General features: G+C 42.3%; 1 protein-coding gene across 1 annotated transcript in view; it reads left to right on the plus strand.

The window, feature by feature from the left end:
• The first annotated feature begins 1,169 nt into the window (after positions 1-1,169).
• The window catches only part of SPTLC1 (serine palmitoyltransferase long chain base subunit 1), a 45,936-nt gene continuing 29,845 nt past the window's right edge, over positions 1,170-17,260 (plus strand). The window contains exons 1-5 of the mRNA XM_040963907.1: positions 1,170-1,279; positions 3,481-3,588; positions 4,276-4,370; positions 10,745-10,838; positions 11,230-11,302. Coding sequence (XP_040819841.1) covers positions 1,223-1,279; positions 3,481-3,588; positions 4,276-4,370; positions 10,745-10,838; positions 11,230-11,302 — 427 coding nt within the window. The 5' untranslated portion in view covers positions 1,170-1,222. The remainder of the gene's footprint in view (positions 1,280-3,480; positions 3,589-4,275; positions 4,371-10,744; positions 10,839-11,229; positions 11,303-17,260) is intronic.

Here is a 17,260-nt window from a genome sequence, read left to right on the forward strand (position 1 = left end):
GAAGTCAACCAAGATCTTTGTGTCTCTCTTTCTCTCTGTGTCGCTATTTTGGAAAAAAAAAACATATTTTGTTCAAAGAATACTTGAGAAAGCAACCAACTGGTGCATGTGTTGTTGGCGGGAATGAAAATTAGTACAGCCACTGTGGGAACCAGCATGGTGTTTCCTCAAAACACTGGAAACAGCTAGCATAGTACCATCAACTACTGCTGAGTATATATCCAAGGAAAATGAAGTCATTCTGTTGAAAAGACAACAGCTCTTCCATGATGATTTCAGCAGTCTTCACAACAGGCAAGACATGGGAACCGCCTCAGTGTCTATCAACTGATGAATACAATGGAACACTGCTCAGCCGTAGAAACTCATCAACTCTGGGTCATTGTTGTGGAGCCGGGGTGAAGCTGCCATTGCACATCAGAACACTGCTTCAAGTTCTGGCTGCTCCAATTATGATCCAGCGCCCTGCCCTGCAAATGCCCCTGGGAAGGAAGGGGAAGCTAGCCCAGCTACCTAAGCCCTTGTTATTCATGATGGAGACCAGGATTCTGATTCCTGTCTCTTGGCTCCAGCCTAGCCCAGACCTGCCATTGTGGCCATCTGGGAAGTGAACCAGAGTCTGGCACTGTGTGTGTGTGATCCTTCAAATAAATACTTAAAAAAAAAAAAAATCAAGTGAAATACCGTCAATTTCAACAGCATGGAATCAACCGGTGGTATTCACATTAAGTGCAATAAACCAAGCACAGAGACAGAAGCGTTGCATAATCTGTGTGTGTGGAATCTGAAAACCATGAATGGTGTAAAATGTATATCTGGATAACAGTGCTATAATTTACACTTAAGAGTGATAAAGATGATCAATTTTGTGATGTGCTTTTGATCACCGTAGTGGAAAACAAACCCCAACAAATCACTCATCTTGGTGTAGTTTAAGCTGCTACAACAACGTGTCGTAGACTGCTTGGAAAATATACTAGGAAAAAAATATTACAGAAAAAGCGTCCCTAACCTGCACAGGACGACCACCTGCTGAAGGAATCCGGTTTGTCTCCTCCACCCTTGTCCCCTGTCGCCCCACCCCAGCCGGCTTCTTCCAGCGCACCGCGCATGCGCGAGGAGGGCCCAGCCCCTGCCCCGAGGGCGTGGGACGTCACTGTGCCGCGTCGCGCGCTGTTTGACGTACCTTCTGGCCTTCCGGAAGGAAGCCCAGCAGCTGACCATGGCGAACGCCGCGGAGCAGTGGGTGCTGGTGGAGATGGTGCAGGCGCTCTACGAGGTGGGTTCTGCTGCCCGAGCGGCCCTGGGCAGGGTCGGACGGAGGGCGGCGAGATGTGGACCGAGAATGCGGCTCTGGGGTCCAGGACTCGGGGTCTCCGCGGGCCTCAGCTCCGGTGGTCGCGGCCACACACTCTGCGCGGGGACTGGGTGTGAGAGGAGCCGTGTGGAGGGGAAGGTCCCGGGGCTCACTGTCAGAAATGCCGGTGTTGGTGCAGGCGGGGAGAGGAGGACTTGGGATTGACCAATGCGCGGTTATCAGTCTTCCGCCTAAGTCCATGTATGTGTGTATACACTTAACAGGAGACGAGGTGAGCTAGCTATTCCGAATGTGTAAGGCGATAGGAAGTCAAAATGCGTGTCTTAGAGGCTGCTCCCTTCATCTTTCGTTCATGAAGTAGCTGAGTTTCGTGCATCTGTGTCTGTCTCTCTCTCCCCCCGTTTGTGAGTCTTCTATCCCAAACCCATTAAATGCGGTAGTTTCTTAGCCACATGGTGGCTCTCAGGCACTGATGAGCTGAATTTTTCGTTGAGCTGGAAGTCGAGTAGCCAGCCTTGACTCCTGGAGTAGCTGTTACTGGAGGAGGTGCTGTGCACACACGAGCCGTACCCTCGTGCTTACAGAGCTGACATTCCCTTAGGATGGACTGAACTTCTCTTTGTGTTCAATTTCTGCAACTTCATGTTGCTGGCACCCACAGCGGTGGTGGTTCCCATGGCACGATGTCTGGGATTTTTAAAAAATTTTTTTTTCTCCTTTGAAAAATAGTTGAAAGAGCTTGTGGCTCTCTCCTAGTCTCGTGTATTATTTAACTTAACGGATGCTCAACATGGGATTAAGTGTAGTGTCTGGATAAGAGAAGTCGAAAGTCTTTTAAAGAAATAGGTGATCCTTCTCTTTTTTTCAAGACTCGACGTGTAGCTCCTTTTGCCTGAAGTTGGTCTGCAGGGAGGATTAAGAAGACTCCTGTACCCCTGATTTCCTATCAGCAGAGAAGTGGCGCTGTGATTTTTCTTAATTTGCTAGATAAGTTTCTCAGCTTCTTTGCGGATGATTTCTTTGTGGGGTGGGCTATGTCAGAAAATTGAGTCTTTTGAATTACTTCTTGAATGAGTGAGATCAGAAAATTTTAAAAATATTTACAACAGTGTTCTTGTTGCAAGTTTTATGCATTTGGCACCTAGACTTCAATGAGTCTTGTCCAGCTTACTTTAAAAATCACCCTAATCACGTGTGAGCAGACAGCCTGTGTGTGTCAAGTTGCCTGTGCGTTGACATAAAGCTCACATGTGACTTTGTCAACAGTGTTCTAGTCTCAAGTGCTGGTTCTGTTTCTTACATAGTGACACGCCCTTATGACTTCTGATATTTGGAAGTAATTTGTGTTTAAGTTTTTAAGTGCTTTTTCCAATGAAAGCCTGATATTTATCATGAAAATAAAGTTGAAAAGATGATGATGTGAATGATTTCAACGAGGTGCCTTCACAGGTCATGATGTAGAAAACACCGCATGCTTTTTGAGAACTGACAGGTATGAGGCCCTCCACTTACAGTCTCTTCCCCTCGCTCAGAGTCCAGAAAGGACTGAAAGAGGGTTATCAAGAAGTGCTAGCTGCCACTCTTAATTGTGGAAACTGGTTTCCCCGTAACTCTCTTGATACGTGGAAAAGGTAGAAAACTCGTTAAGCTGTGGGATCTTTGTTGTACGCCATTTCCTACCAGCACTTGAATTACTGCCTGTGTCCCAAATAGAATTGCCTAGGTTGAATCTCCAACTCTGGCTTCTGACTCCATGTTCCGGCTGTGCTGGCCCTGGGCGGCAGCAGTGCTGCCTCACCTGGGAGACCTGCACGCGTTTGGGAAACGAACCAGCAGATGGAAGTGCTTCCCTCCTGTTCCTCTCTGTCTTTCCATTTGGGTGGGGAGAGTAAGGATTTTTGCTGTTGTTGTTGATAGTTACCTAAGGGATCTGATGGTAGCACTCTCTGCTGTCAGATTTTATTTTTGAAATGTATTACTAAAGAGATTTTTAAAAGCTAAAGTACTAGAGGTTTTTTTCATGTGAAAAAGAAATCACCTAGTGTTAGAAATAGGAGAAGTGAGGGATGCAAATGCAGCCTTTTAAAGTCAGTTGTAATAAGTAATAGATGAACGCCCTGGATTTATGTGCATTTGCTTTCTATTGTGTGTTTCACTCTTAGGCTCCTGCTTACCATCTTATTTTGGAAGGAATCCTGATACTCTGGATAATCAGACTTCTTTTCTCTAAAACTTATAAATTACAAGAACGATCTGATCTTACACTCAAGGTAAGAAATTTAATCTCGTTTTTTGGCATAAGATGGTAGCTGGTTTATCTTTCCCAAAAGAGTTTCTGAGGGCTCACTGTATTGTTAAAGTGTTTTCTAAAGAGGTCTGCACCGTGTTGTAGTAGGCTAAGCCTCTACCTGGGGAGCTGGGATCCCATAGGGGCACTGGTTCAAGTCTGGCTTGCTCCTTGTTGGTGGTCTGGGAAGGCAGTGGAGGATGGTGCAGGTCCTCGGGCCCCTGTGTCCCTATGGGAGAGCCAGAGGAAGCTCCTTGCTTTGGATCGGCTCAGCTCCAACCGTTGTGGCCGTTTGGAGAACGAGCCAGTAGATGTGACTGTGCCTTTCAAATAAAAATAAATAAATACTTGTTTTCTGTAATGTGAGGAAATCAAGATTAATAAAATATTGTGAGGACGGGCAGAATACAGGGAAAGCTGGGGCTAAAGTCAGTGCCCAGCAAAGTACTCTGCTACAGTGCTGTCTGGCAGGTACGTGGTTTTAAGGAAACACAGAGCTGCTAGACTTGGAGTGGCTAGAGATGGTTACAGGAGCCACTCAGCAAAAGCACGGCTTCACTCCAGGTCCTGCTGCACGTGGCATCTCCTGCAGTGTGTGTGTAAGACTGCACATTGCATGTTCCTTGAGTGGCCAGCACCGTGCCGGATTTCATGTTCTCTTCTCTTGTAGGAAAAGGAAGAATTGATTGAAGAGTGGCAACCAGAACCTCTCGTTCCTCCTGTCTCAAAAGACCATCCTGCTCTCAATTACAACATAGTTTCAGGGTAAGTCAGTTTTGCTCCTCAAAGGGCTTGTATCTGCTTTTCTGCAGGTAATTTGCTCACATGTATTCTGCTTTACATAGTATTCATTTTTCAACTGAAATAAATAAGTGCTGTAGTTGCCCATATAAAAATTTACTTAAGTCCCAAGTTTGAGAAATTTTTCCAAAAAAAAAAAAAGAAAATTTTCAAATTAATGATGCGTATAGTAATATTTCAGATGGTCAGATGCACTTTAAATGAAAAGCAGCAGAGTCCTGTATTTTCCCCATCTTGTATGTTTTAGATTTGAGGTTCATTACTCTAAAAATTAACGCTTGTACTTCCATTGCTGTTTCTTGATTCATCAGCTACGCACAATCCCTGTTGAGCCCTGACATTATGAGTTAAGAAATTGGTTCATTTTTGCCGATTCTTCCTGTTTCCACTATCTGCTCAACTTTAATTTTTAGTTCTTTATTATCTTTGTTTCTTGTTCTGTACCTGATAATGATATCTAGTGGTCTTTAGCATGTATTCACTTTTTCTCAGTATACAGAATATTTTTATTGCAGTATTTATTGAATGTTAAATTTTCAAGACCATTATTTTGCAGACTTTAAGAAAAAATTGTAGGATATTTTACTGGTATTTACATATGGGTGGTTTTTCTTTTTTTTTTTTTTTTAAGATTTATTTATTTTTATTACAAAGTCAGATATTCAGAGAGGAGGAGAGACAGAGAGGAAGATCTTCCATGCGATGATTCACTCCCCAAGTGAGCGCAATAGCCAGTGCTGCGCCGATCCGAAGCCAGGAACATCTTTCCGGGTCTCCCACGCGGGTGCAGGGTCCCAAAGCTTTGGGCCGTCCTCGACTGCCTTTTCAGAGCACAAGCAGGGAGCTGGATGGGAAGCAGGGCTGCCGGAATTAGAACCAGTGACCATATGGGATCCCGGCACATTCAAGGTGAGAACTTTAGCCACTAGGCCACGCCGCCGGGCCCACGGGTGGCTTTTCTACAGTTAACGTAATATTATTTATATTCATTATTGAGCTGACACACAAGTAAGTGAATTTAACTTAGCCTTTTTTTTAAAATAATAGCGTTATTGAGATTATCCATTTCCTGTAAAATTCATTTTTTATTTTATTTTTATTTGAAAGGCAGATTTTACGGAGAGGAGAAATAGAGAGAGGAATCTTGGGTATGCTGGTTCACTCCCCAAATGACTGCAGTGGCCAGAGCTGGCCAATCTGAAAGTAGGAGCCATGGCCTTCTGCTTCCCACGTAGTTGCTGGGTCCCAAGGTGTTGAGCCATCCACCATTGCTTTGCATTCCAGGCGCTGGATTGGAAGTGCAGCACCTGAGACACAAACTGGCACCCATGCGGATGCTGGCGCTGTAGGCACGGGTTTAAGTTGTGCCACCATTACCAGCTCTAAAAAACATACTTTAAGGCACACAATTAAATTGTTCTTGTAGTATATTCACTGTTACACAACCATACAAATGTTTAATTCCAAAATGTTTCCATCACCTACAGAAGTTCCATGATCATTAGCAGTCGCTCTTATTGCTCCCCCATTCCCAGACCCTCCCATCTATTTTCCCATATGGATTTCCTTATTGTTTTCAATCTGAAATGAAATCATGCTTGCTCTTGTTTAACTTCCTTCTATATATTTTAGGTTGGCTCATTTCTTTTTCAAATTTATCAAACATTTTAAACAGTTTTTTTAACTGTTGTAGTAAGATTCATAATCTTTTCCAAAACTGAGTAAAATTCAGGATTTGGGAGTTTAAAAGATGTTTAAGTACATATTCCTCTCATCAAGTGCAGTATCTCATCTGAGTGTGTCCATTCAATGGAAATGCTCTAATTTATCATCGGTTTAGGGCAGGTTTTGCTACCAAATGAATTTGTTACAAACTCTGAAAATTGTAAGGCACAAAGAACTTCTGTGTCTGGTCCAAGGCTATGAATTCCTTGTAAGTGCTGCTTCAGCTATAGAATACTCTTTGATATGTGTTATTCAAATCTGAATGCTTTCTAATTTTTATTTGCTTTTCTTCTTTAAAGCATAATAATTTCGTGGAACTTTGTTTTCTGCCTAGTGAACTGAAAACATTGCTTTAATGATATTAGTCCTCTGGATGAGACTTGATTTGTAAAAAGACTCCATAGTAAGTGTTTGCAGAGTTCCGTGAGTTTATGCTCCATGCCTGTTTTATTTCAGGGTATCTCATGTCCATTGCATTAAGCATTTTAATTATTCAAGTCACTCAGCCAGCCCTCTGTAAATGAGTGATAGAGATCACTGCTACTCGCCATGTGAATTCCTTCTCTTCTTTGTTTGTGTTTTAAATTGTTCAATTTGGTGGCACATTTTTGTGCATGAGCTCAACATTTTCACGGTCTTTTTAGTGTTCTTGTGTTGTTATATAGTAACATTCCTCATCTTTTCACCTTGAAGTTTGTCTGCGTCATGGCAGCATAGCTACCCCAGTTTCACAGTGATTAGCATGATTATTGTGCTGTTGTGCAGTTGTTTCTTTTGTACATAATTGCACATAATCTTAACTGAGTTTAATCTGATCACGTGTATTGCGATTAACTTGTTTATATAGTAAAAGCTCATATCCTGCTGAAATATGAGATGATGAGTAATTTACCAGGTGAAATTTACAACAAATTTTCTTCCATTTAATATGCTAACTTAAAAGGATGTGCATGGAATAGCCAAAAGTAATCTCATTTGAGATTTATTTGCACATTTATTTAAAAGCTAAAGTTACATGGAGGGATTTTGCCATCCACTGGTTCATTTCCTAAGTGACTGCAACAGCCAGGACTGGGCCAGATTGAAGCCAAGAGCCAGAAAGCCCATCCTGGTCCCCCAAGTGGGAGGCAGCACTCAAGCTCTGATGCTATCTGCTGCTGTTCCAGGCACACCAACAGGGAGCTGGATCACAGGTGGATCAACCTGCTACTCAGATGGGATGCAGGGATTGCAGGTGGTTGTTCAGCTTACTGTGCTGCAGTTCCACTCCTGATCTTATGGTTTTTGTGTGATCTCCAAAAGGGTATTTTCTCTTTATAGTGCTTTGCATTTTATAGCAAGTCCCACTCTGAAGAATACATGCTGTTAGTTGGACCATGTTGTGTATCTGTATCGAATTATTCTACTTTTCTCTAAGGGAAAAAATAATCCCAACTTTGTCAAAATATCTAAGGTTAGTGTTGATCAAAATCATTTCTTGCTGAGTTTGTACAGCTGCATGTAATAGGAAGTCCAAATGTCCATAGCTTGAGAAAAATAGATGTTTGTTTTCCTTCACCCATAAATGTAGAGAGAAGCTCTGCGAAAGATCAGGGACCCAGGTTGCTTCTCCTGTTGCCCCACACTGAGGCCTATGGCCCCATTCCTAAGGCACCATAAGATAGGGTGACAGGCACGTGAGCAGAGAAGAGGCACCTTCTTGCTTTGTCAGCTTGGTTAGGGCAGCGCTGGCCACGCCTATTTGTAACAGCAACTGGAAAATGTGGTCTTTGGTTCCAGGTGGCACTTTGGGAACAAGAGGCTACATGTTGGGTTGGCAGCCATCAGTCTCTGCTGCATGCCTTGCACAAGCAGCATAGTGTAATTGCAGGAGTGCCCTGCATGGGAGAGACCGAAAACTCACCTACATGGCTACTCCCTGATGCTGCAGGGTCAGTAACTAGGACAAGATGTTTGTTTGTAGACACTGTCTCTGTCATCTTTGCGAAGTATCATGTGTTTTCTTATTTCCTTCATTTCTTTTTTTCCCCCTTGCCTTTTTTCTACTTGGTCAAGTTTCCTTGATTGTATTTTCTTCATCCTTCCTTTGCCATCATGTTCAACTTAAGTATTTCCTCTCCCTAATGGCCTGGTTAAGGTATTTGAGTTCTTCCTTTTTATATTCCCCAGGGTTATTATTGGAGAGTCATCACTTACTTACCTTATTACTAGTCTATTTGCTGACTTTTAGGTGTTTATTACTTTATCCAGCCAGTTTTTTGGACTTAAACTCCTTTTTTCCTGATGCATATTCTGTCCCAGACTCTGGTAGGATTATATCCGTCTGTATATTGTATTTTCTGATGGCTCTCACAGTTACCTTTACACAGTTCTGCAGTACCATTATCGTGTATGTTTCATATTTCTTACTTATATTCATTTTCCTCTTTGGTCTGTGGGTTCCTGTCTTATAAGGGATCTAGAAAATAGTTACCTATTGCCTTTTTCAACCATTCTTTCTTTCTGGAGTTTCTTTTTATGTGATTTGACTCCCCCATTCCCTTTATGTACCCGTTTCTATCTCTATCTCTGTAACTTTCTCAACTCTTTAACTTTCCTGTTGTGTCTAATTTAATGTTTTAGGTGTCTAATTTGACTGATAGTCCTGTTTCTAGCAATTATATGTGGTTATTAGATGAATCTCCCTTTCTCTTCTTTACATTGTCTTAACAGTGTTGTCTCCAGTTCCTAGATGCTGTTGCTTCTGTTTTGCCTGTGTATGCTTGCATATAGTTCAGATGCTGGACAGAGAGAGTACCCCTACGTCTCAACCTGCTCTCACCTGACAATTTAGGGACTATGGGTGTACCTACTCTGATTGTCCTCTATTTGTGTTACAGTGTTTATAGAATGGCTTCAACTCTCACACAGTAGCTTTCAGGACAGGCTTATTTCCCTGTGAAATTTGTGTTTTCATTAATATGTGACTTCCAGCCTCTCCATCATCAAGGAGGACTTAGGAAACAAAGCTCTAGATAGTTGGAAACTAAATATCATAATGGGTTTGACGGGTTTGAATTGCAGTGGTTAAAGAAATGAGTGATACTTGGTTTGAAAGAGAAGCCGCTGAAGACACTGGGGGAAAAGGAGGAAAATGTTTACAGAGCTATTCTTCGGGCGAGGCACTTTATAATGACAGTTACTCTCCAAGCTAGATTCTTCCTTATTTTGCAGAGGCTTACAGGCAGGTGATGTCCTGGAGCCTCCAAAACCTGTAGTAGTAAGGATGCATCGGGGTGTTGGCTACTGTACAACACATGAGCTTCTCACATACTTAGTGAGCGGTATGCATGAGTGAATTCACTTAACGCTGTCACTCTTTTCCTTCCCTTGTTTCCCAGCATTGTGTTACTTTTTGTACAAATTGCCAGGTAGGGATGAGAACAGGATTTTCAGTCTCTCCTGGCTGCAGTGAATTTTCTAGAGCAACTGATAGTGTGCAGAATAATTCAGATACATCATCAAAACCCGACTTCCCTGATAACACCCTTTCCCTCACTGTGCAGTGACTCTTATGCTATTGAATTGCATCTTCCAATTCCTCCATTTAAGATAAGCTTCTGTGACTATTTGTTCTTGTAGCCCAGCAGTGGTTCAGGAACCATGGTTTGAAACTGGGTTTTGATGCCTGCCTTAGAGCTTAGGAATGTATTGGCAGAGTGTTTATGGTTTGTCTCCACACATGCCCATTCGCCTGCCACTACTGTGCTGAAATCAGCTCTTGTGTAGCTGGCCACTGTGGGTTTTGGTTTTTGGGTTTTTGTTGTTGTTTTTTGTTTTCTGTTAAGAACAAGGAGACTCCCTTTAAGTAGCGAGCCAACACCAACTTTAGAAGTAGGAAGCTTATTTCACATAGTCTTTTATTGTCCTGTGCATAACATTTTGTAAAATCATAATCTGCTTTTTTATTCTTACCTTTGACATTTCCTGTTCATCTCATTCCAGATGCTATCTGAGATCATATTTACTTTCTTAAGTAAGTTTTGAAGCCAAAAAAAAAGATTTCCGTTCATCCACCTTGGAATATGTATAAATCAACTTTTTTGTTGTTATGATATAATCCTGCAGGCAGCCTGATTTTATAAAGAACAGAGGTTTATTTTGGCTTGTGGTTTGGAGGTTCCCTGTCCAAGATTGGGTGTGTTCCCCTGGTTTAGCCGCTGGCACTGGTATTGTGGGTGGCACAGGACGTCACGTGTGTGTGAATCTGTTCATTGGGGGCATCACCTCTAAACTCCATAGCCAGATTACATTTCTTCACTCTTCCTGCTGTTATCGTAACAGTTTGCATTCCAAACCGCTGAGCTCAGGAACTGAAATTCAAACTGTAGCAAACTTCCAGCTGTTTTTATCAAAGTAGTACAAGAAGGGTATCTAACTAAAGAAATATCAATAGAAAGGTATGTGAGTTTTAATGTACCATTCTCTGATTTTATTTACTATAAACAAAAATTAGAAGAGTGGTATGCAAGTAGGGCAGAATCCAGAACTGTTGTCAGTACCTGTCACCAGAGTGAAGTGACCCTGTTTGCTAAGAGAATGCTGAAGAGTTCCACTCTGTCTCTCTTCCTTAGCCCTCCGAGCCACAACATTGTGGTGAATGGAAAAGAATGTGTAAACTTTGCCTCGTTTAATTTTCTTGGATTGCTGGATAATCCTCGGGTGAAGGTGAGTGTCATCCGATGCTGGTTGTGATGGGGCTTCATGTTGAGTGACAGTCTGGGAACTGAGTGTAGCCAGAAAAGTGTCTGGTAAATCTTTCCATCTCACATTGAGATTGTGGGCTAGCAAAGATTTTTCAGGATAGAACAAGGCCAATAAATATGAAACTGTGAAGTCATTGAGTTAATCAGGCATTGAGAATCAAGCTTTTGGGACTTTTCCATGGTTTAAGTTACATACCTAAGTTTTTCCATCACTACTTCTTTTATGTCCTGTTAGAATTGTCATCAGACTAAGAAACAAAGAAGTTGTGGGGAATGAGCTGTGTAGGCTGAAGGGTCTGAAGGGTCAGTTTTGCACTCTTAAATGATTAAAAATAATTTTTACTTCAATAAAGGCTGCAGCCTTAGCCTCTCTAAAGAAGTATGGTGTGGGGACCTGTGGCCCGAGAGGATTTTATGGCACGTTTGGTAAGTTGTTGTCATGTTCTTATTCAGATAATTACTTTGAAGTGTTCAAATTCAGTTTTATTTCGGAACACCTCAGAATACATACATACTTAGTTGCAGTGTTAAGCTATTGAGCATGATTTCTTACTAGCTTTCTAAGACTTCCTGTTTGGGAGCATTGGTGGGGACACCTGGTTCTGGGGCTGAGGTGACCTGAGAAAAGCTGCAGGTCCCTAGGTTCTGGTTTTGCTTCAGGAGAGCAGGCGGTGCTCATGGCTCACCACTGGGGAACTGTGGTGTGAGAAGAGAAATTGTGTTGTGCATGTCCGCGAAGGTGAAGGTCCAAGTACAGTGACTGTCCCTTTCATAGCCGTGCAAGGACCTGCGCCTTCCCCAGCTTACTGTTGTAAGGGAAAGGGCATTTGCACACCTGGCAGTTGTTAGGTCACAGTGAAGGAGAATAAGTGTTCTTCTTCCATTAAAGGAGACCCTTGCACATTACTAATGCCCAGATCCACAGGTGAGAGCCAACCCCAGGCCACGCTAACCACCAACCCGGCAGCACTGTACCAAAGAGAAGGGAGGTAATTTTTTGGGGGTGAGGAGTAGAGATAAACTTGTAGCTCTTTTTCTTTTTGGAAATGAGGAAAGGATCTAAAGATGAAGGATCATTCATTTCCTTGTCTGTGGGTACCCTGGGGGCAGGCTAACTAAACATTCAGAGAAGTGGAAAATTCTAAAAACCCTGAACTCTTTGACTCATAGTCATCAAATGAACTGTTCTTTTGTGGTTGTTTTTATTAAGTCTACATTATTCTTTGCTTCTATACATGGCATTAAATTGTTATTCTAAGGGATATATTCCAAAAATAACATTTTGGTTTACCTAGTGTCACAGTGTGGCAAAAGTAGAGCAAAGAAAATACCTTCTGTCTTCTCATATCCCTGTCTGGATCTTTCTGGTGTAGTTTTGTTTTAACAAGATGCTGTCATGTAAAGGACATCTGTCTTTACTCCTTAGATAGTGCGATGGTTACATGAATGGTGTTGAAACCAGGTGAGGAGAGTTAGGGTCTAAGACTCCTACAGCTGGCAAAGACCTCAGGAGCTTTGTAGACCCATCATCCCAGCTGTTCAGAAGACACATGTCCAAAGAGGATACTGCCCCCTCATTGTCACAGCTCACTCATTTCAGGAAAACCCATGTCCTGACCTCAGTCTTGGTGGCAAGATCAAAGAATAGAGCTCAGACCTCAGACCAAGTCTCCCACTTTGCTATGGCCTAACACAAACATGAATTATCTGCTTGGTTTTTATTGATAGGAAATTATTTTCTAAAATTTAGGTATCAGAAACTAGAAAAGCCATTTCAGGAATGCTTCCATTACTGGTTCCCTCCCTGAGTGCCCATAACAGCCACTACCAGGGCAGCCAGAAACTCCCAGGTCCATTTAGATCTCTTGTGAGTGACAGGAACCCGAGTCCTCAAGGCGTCAGCTCCTGCTGGTCTAGAGGCAGAGCAGCTGCAGCTTCAACCTCACCCTCTGGTAGGGGACTTGGGCTTATGCAGTGGCCTGCTGTACCACAGTGCCCACTTGTCCTTTACATATATATATATATGTAAACCTGGATACTGTGGAAAACAGTTATATATGTAGAAGTTGGTTTTGATAAATTATTGATTACTTGTTATAATTTATTGGAATTTTTGTTGCAACAGTGTTTTGTCACATACAGGAGCATCTAGAAGCAAAACGGCTTTCTCCTGTTGTCTTTTAGTAATTTTGTCTCTTCTGTTAAAGCACAGAAACAAGCTGATGTGAGCATCCACTGCCATTTACTGCAGCCATAGAAATAGATGTTCGTCCACATTACCAAAGCTGCAGCAGAGTAATCAGGACAAACACTGCCAGCATTTATGATGAAAGAGTACTGGTTTTAAAAGTGGTAAATATGACAGGAGTTACAGTAAACACACTGTATGTCTTTCTGAAACCAAAATGAGGAAAGATCTGCCTTCTGCCAGATAACACACTGCTCAAAATGCTGAACAAAGGACCTTGAGTGCAGTAGGTGTATTACACAATGAAAATTCTGCTAAATAACTGCATTGATTACTGAAGGAAATTAATTAACATGTCAGTACTGTATGGGAAGCATCATTAAGACAAATAGAGATTTAGTAATAAACTGGCCAGAACTGCATTCTGTAATTAATGCAGAAGAGTTTTGCTTAATGCAGAAGAGTATCTGTACCATTCTAAGAAAAGCTGCGAAATCATACTGGTCCTTTCTGTAAAGAAGTTTCACAGGTCTGGTAACAGCTGTATACCTCTCCAAAGTTCTGGCTTTCTGCATACCAAGGGATCCACTCATTGAAATGATTCAGGCACAATGGGGGAGATCAAAAACAGTCCCTGTATGAACATTATCACTTAGTTGGATTCTTTTCAAAATTATTAATGTAAAGCACAAAATCAAATGTACACTTAAAAGTACACTTGTCCTATGTTATATAAAACATCAGACTTCAAACTGCATGCTTACCATAGTAGTTTCTCTTGGGAAGGTCAATGAATGGGATTTGCTGTCATTCAATGCTGGGATATAAAACAATTATGTGCGAAAAGCAAGCTTCCCCAAAAGCAGTTGAGTGCAGCTACAGCACGAAGTCACTCTGGAACGTCCCAGAATTTACAACGGGAGAATAACCACTGCAGGCGCTGGCTCCACGGCCTTCCCCACGCGTGACAGCTTGCCTCCTCTGTTCTGGGTCTTACTCTCCTGCAGATCTGAGTGATCTTTTCAACAGGCTCCTCAAAGGCATGAGAGACACTGTCGCAGGTTTTTGTGCTTGCCTCTGTATTTCTTGTCCTTAATCTATTCAAAGCTTTTCTGTGTTCTCCCAAGTTCCTGATGCCCTAGGATTTGTTACGTGTATTTAATGCCTACCTACCTTCTTGGTTTTAAAACTACATCAGAAGGCCATTGTTAGGTGGGGTTTCACGGACAGCAGTGGTGGCATTTAATTCTGTGTAGAGTCAGTAGCAAATATGTTCACTTGAGTAGTTGTTTTCCTTTTCTTTCTTTCTTTTTTTTTTTTAAGGAAAGTATTTTTCATCTTTTGTTTAGTCAACTGTACCATGTCTGCATATTTTAGTAGGAAGAATGTCTAGTTGTAACATTCCTCTATCTGCTGCTGCTTCCTGCCAGACTGAATCCCAGTGCTGTCAGGTGTAGGATACAACAGTCATTGCTTACAGAGCTATAACACATGCTAAGGTGCTTGTGAGATTCTGCATGTGAACACCTATTGGAAGACATTCAGGACTATATGTTTTAATGCATTTATAAGTACTGTTATTTGTACTTTTAAAAATTACATAGTTTTTTTTTTTTTTTTAAAGAAAAATACCTGTGTGAAAGTCTGAAACTCTTAAGAGAAAATGAGGTTGGTCAGTTGTTTCTAAACTGTTCTGAGATTGGCTTTTATGGTTCCCCACCTTGTCAGAAAGAGGCTAAACACATCTGAATAGAAAGAATTCTTCAGTCGGTGATCAGAACTTAATCAGAGGAGAGCTTCAAGTATAGTTCTTTTACACTACACACATTGTGGGGGTTTTTTTTGTTTTGTTTTGTTTCTTTGATTTTGTTCATTTGAAAAGCAGAGTTACAGATAGGCAGAGAGCTTCTCCATCTGGTGGTTCATTCCCCAAAAGCTACGGTGGCCACAGACAAGCCAGACTAAAGCCAGAAACTAGGAGCTTTTTAAAGTATCCCATGTGAGTGCTGGGGCCCAAGCACTTGAGCCATGTGAATGGGGAACTGGATTGGAAGTGGAGCCTCTGAGTCTCAAACTAGCATCCATACAGGATGCTGGCGCTGCAGGATGCAGTTTAACCTATAGTACCAGTCCCATCTATTGTTTTAATTCAATTTACTGTAGAGCAAAGGTAGACCATCCAATTCCTAGGCTGTGTAGAGCCTGCAAATCATTTGGTCTGTCTTGCCCTGCATTCCTAAAATTCCTAAAATTCAACAAGTCTGCAGTAGGCTAAATTTTAACTTATTTTGTATGGGCCACAAATGATGTTGTAATTGCAACTGGTTCTTGGCAGAAAAAAAAAAATGTGCCCCTGCAGAGAGGGTGTTGCTTGCTCAGTACTGGGCACAGTAATGTTTCATCTGCAGTAACCTGCATTGCTTTTCTACCAGTCCCTTCTGGATGGTTCTGCATTTAATCCCATTTGGCAAAGGAAGGTACTAGGAGGAACAGCATTTTCAGGCTTGTCCAAGTACATACCTGGTGATGAGGGGAAGCCCAGGTGTGAACCCCCACAGCCAAGCTCTAGTCGGAGCTTATGATTGATCATACAGTCCAGGCCTGCTGCCTCTCATGTTCTGGTTAGGAAACCACAGCAAGTGCTGCTAGCCTAGTGCTGGCTTTCTGAGTGCTCCACTGCCACTGGGAGCTGGAGACTGTAGTGCTTGAGTTTTGTTTTATGTAGTTGGTGAAATGGATCCCACCCATAAGAGACGTGAGCGTCAGAAGTGGAGGAGCTGTGCCTGGTGGCTTTGCTCCCTGCTGCCTCACCTCCCTGAGGTTGAGTTTCTTCGTTGCACAGAGTAGCATGAAGAGAAACAAGTTCTACAGGCATCGTACTTACCTGTCACAAAACCTGCTTTGTAAGGCTGACATCAGCTGAAACCCAGCATCTTTTTGATAGGAGCTAAGGCCCATCTTCTTGAAACTCTGAGATGAGGCAAGAAGCAGTGAGTCATTGTTGTGTTAGTATTGAGAGGTGCTTGACGCTTCAGGACAACTGTGTGTAAACAGCTGTGAGTATGGTGATGGGAGCACTTGTAGATTTTCATTGGCTAAATATTTCAACCTACCCCAAAACTATATTCAGTTCCACAGTCTCAACACTGACCGGTGAAAAGTCATTTGAAACTAGGAAATCTGTGATTTAAAATCCCTCTGTAATTAACAGAACCACTTTGCCTGTGTCCATAGTGTTTTGCTCTTTATGAAATGGAAATGTCAGATGAAAGCAGCTCGCCCAGCTTAGTCATCCGTCTGCTGAATGTATGTTATTGTTATGTTTTCAAAACCACTGGAGGCAGACTTACACTGTAAAGTTCTGCCTGCTTGCTAGGGAAATGAGAGGCAACAGGTGGTGCTCAGAGAACACCACAGAGGATGGAAGGGAGATATGTCTAAGTGGAACGCCTCCTTAGCTACCTGGGGATGGACTGGCATCCTTAAGTCCTTGATTACTTTCCTCTTTCTTGCTGGATTTTGCCTGAAACATTTCACTGGTAACCTCTCCGTGAAGGCAGGAGGTGAAGATGTTGGACATTGTGTGATTTAATGTCACAGAGTACTTACAGGTCTGCAGGGATACATTTGTCTGAATGTGGGATTAAAAATCCCTCATTTATTTAAAATTGACATAATGAAAAGTATCCTAGCTATTAAAGTACTAGAACTGGTAGTAGAAATCAAGCAATACTTCATAATTTTTTTTTTTTACAATAGACTGTGTTTGTATACTTTTCAACTTACAAATGGGAAGAGGCATGCCTAATATTTTATCACTACTTGGTTGGAACGAGATAGTCAGTTTTAACAATGTGGTGATCCCGTAGGAAGTTTGTAATAAACCAGATTCTGCTGGTTGTCATCAACAGCCTATACCCAACATTTGCTTAGAACTTTCCAGGTCTCCTGCCTTTTGTGAACGTGAGTCCCCTCAGTGCTCACGCCGTAGTTCCCTCCTCTACCAACCGAAATCTGCCCCTGTGGCCTCGGGTCCTCTCCTCCCTGCCCCCACCAGGTTGCTGTCGCAGCGTGAGTACTCATGCAGAGGCCGCTTCCTAAAACTCTGATCTATTGCCCTGCACGTACGTCCTCCTGGCTGAGCTCCAGGGATTGCTGAAGATCAGTTTCTTACCTCAGTAACCTCTAGTTTAAGA

This window comes from Ochotona curzoniae, unplaced genomic scaffold, assembly GCF_017591425.1.
Source record: "Ochotona curzoniae isolate NIBS_2020 unplaced genomic scaffold, NIBS_Ocur_1.0 scaffold_3208, whole genome shotgun sequence".
In the NCBI taxonomy this organism is placed as follows: domain Eukaryota; kingdom Metazoa; phylum Chordata; class Mammalia; order Lagomorpha; family Ochotonidae; genus Ochotona; species Ochotona curzoniae.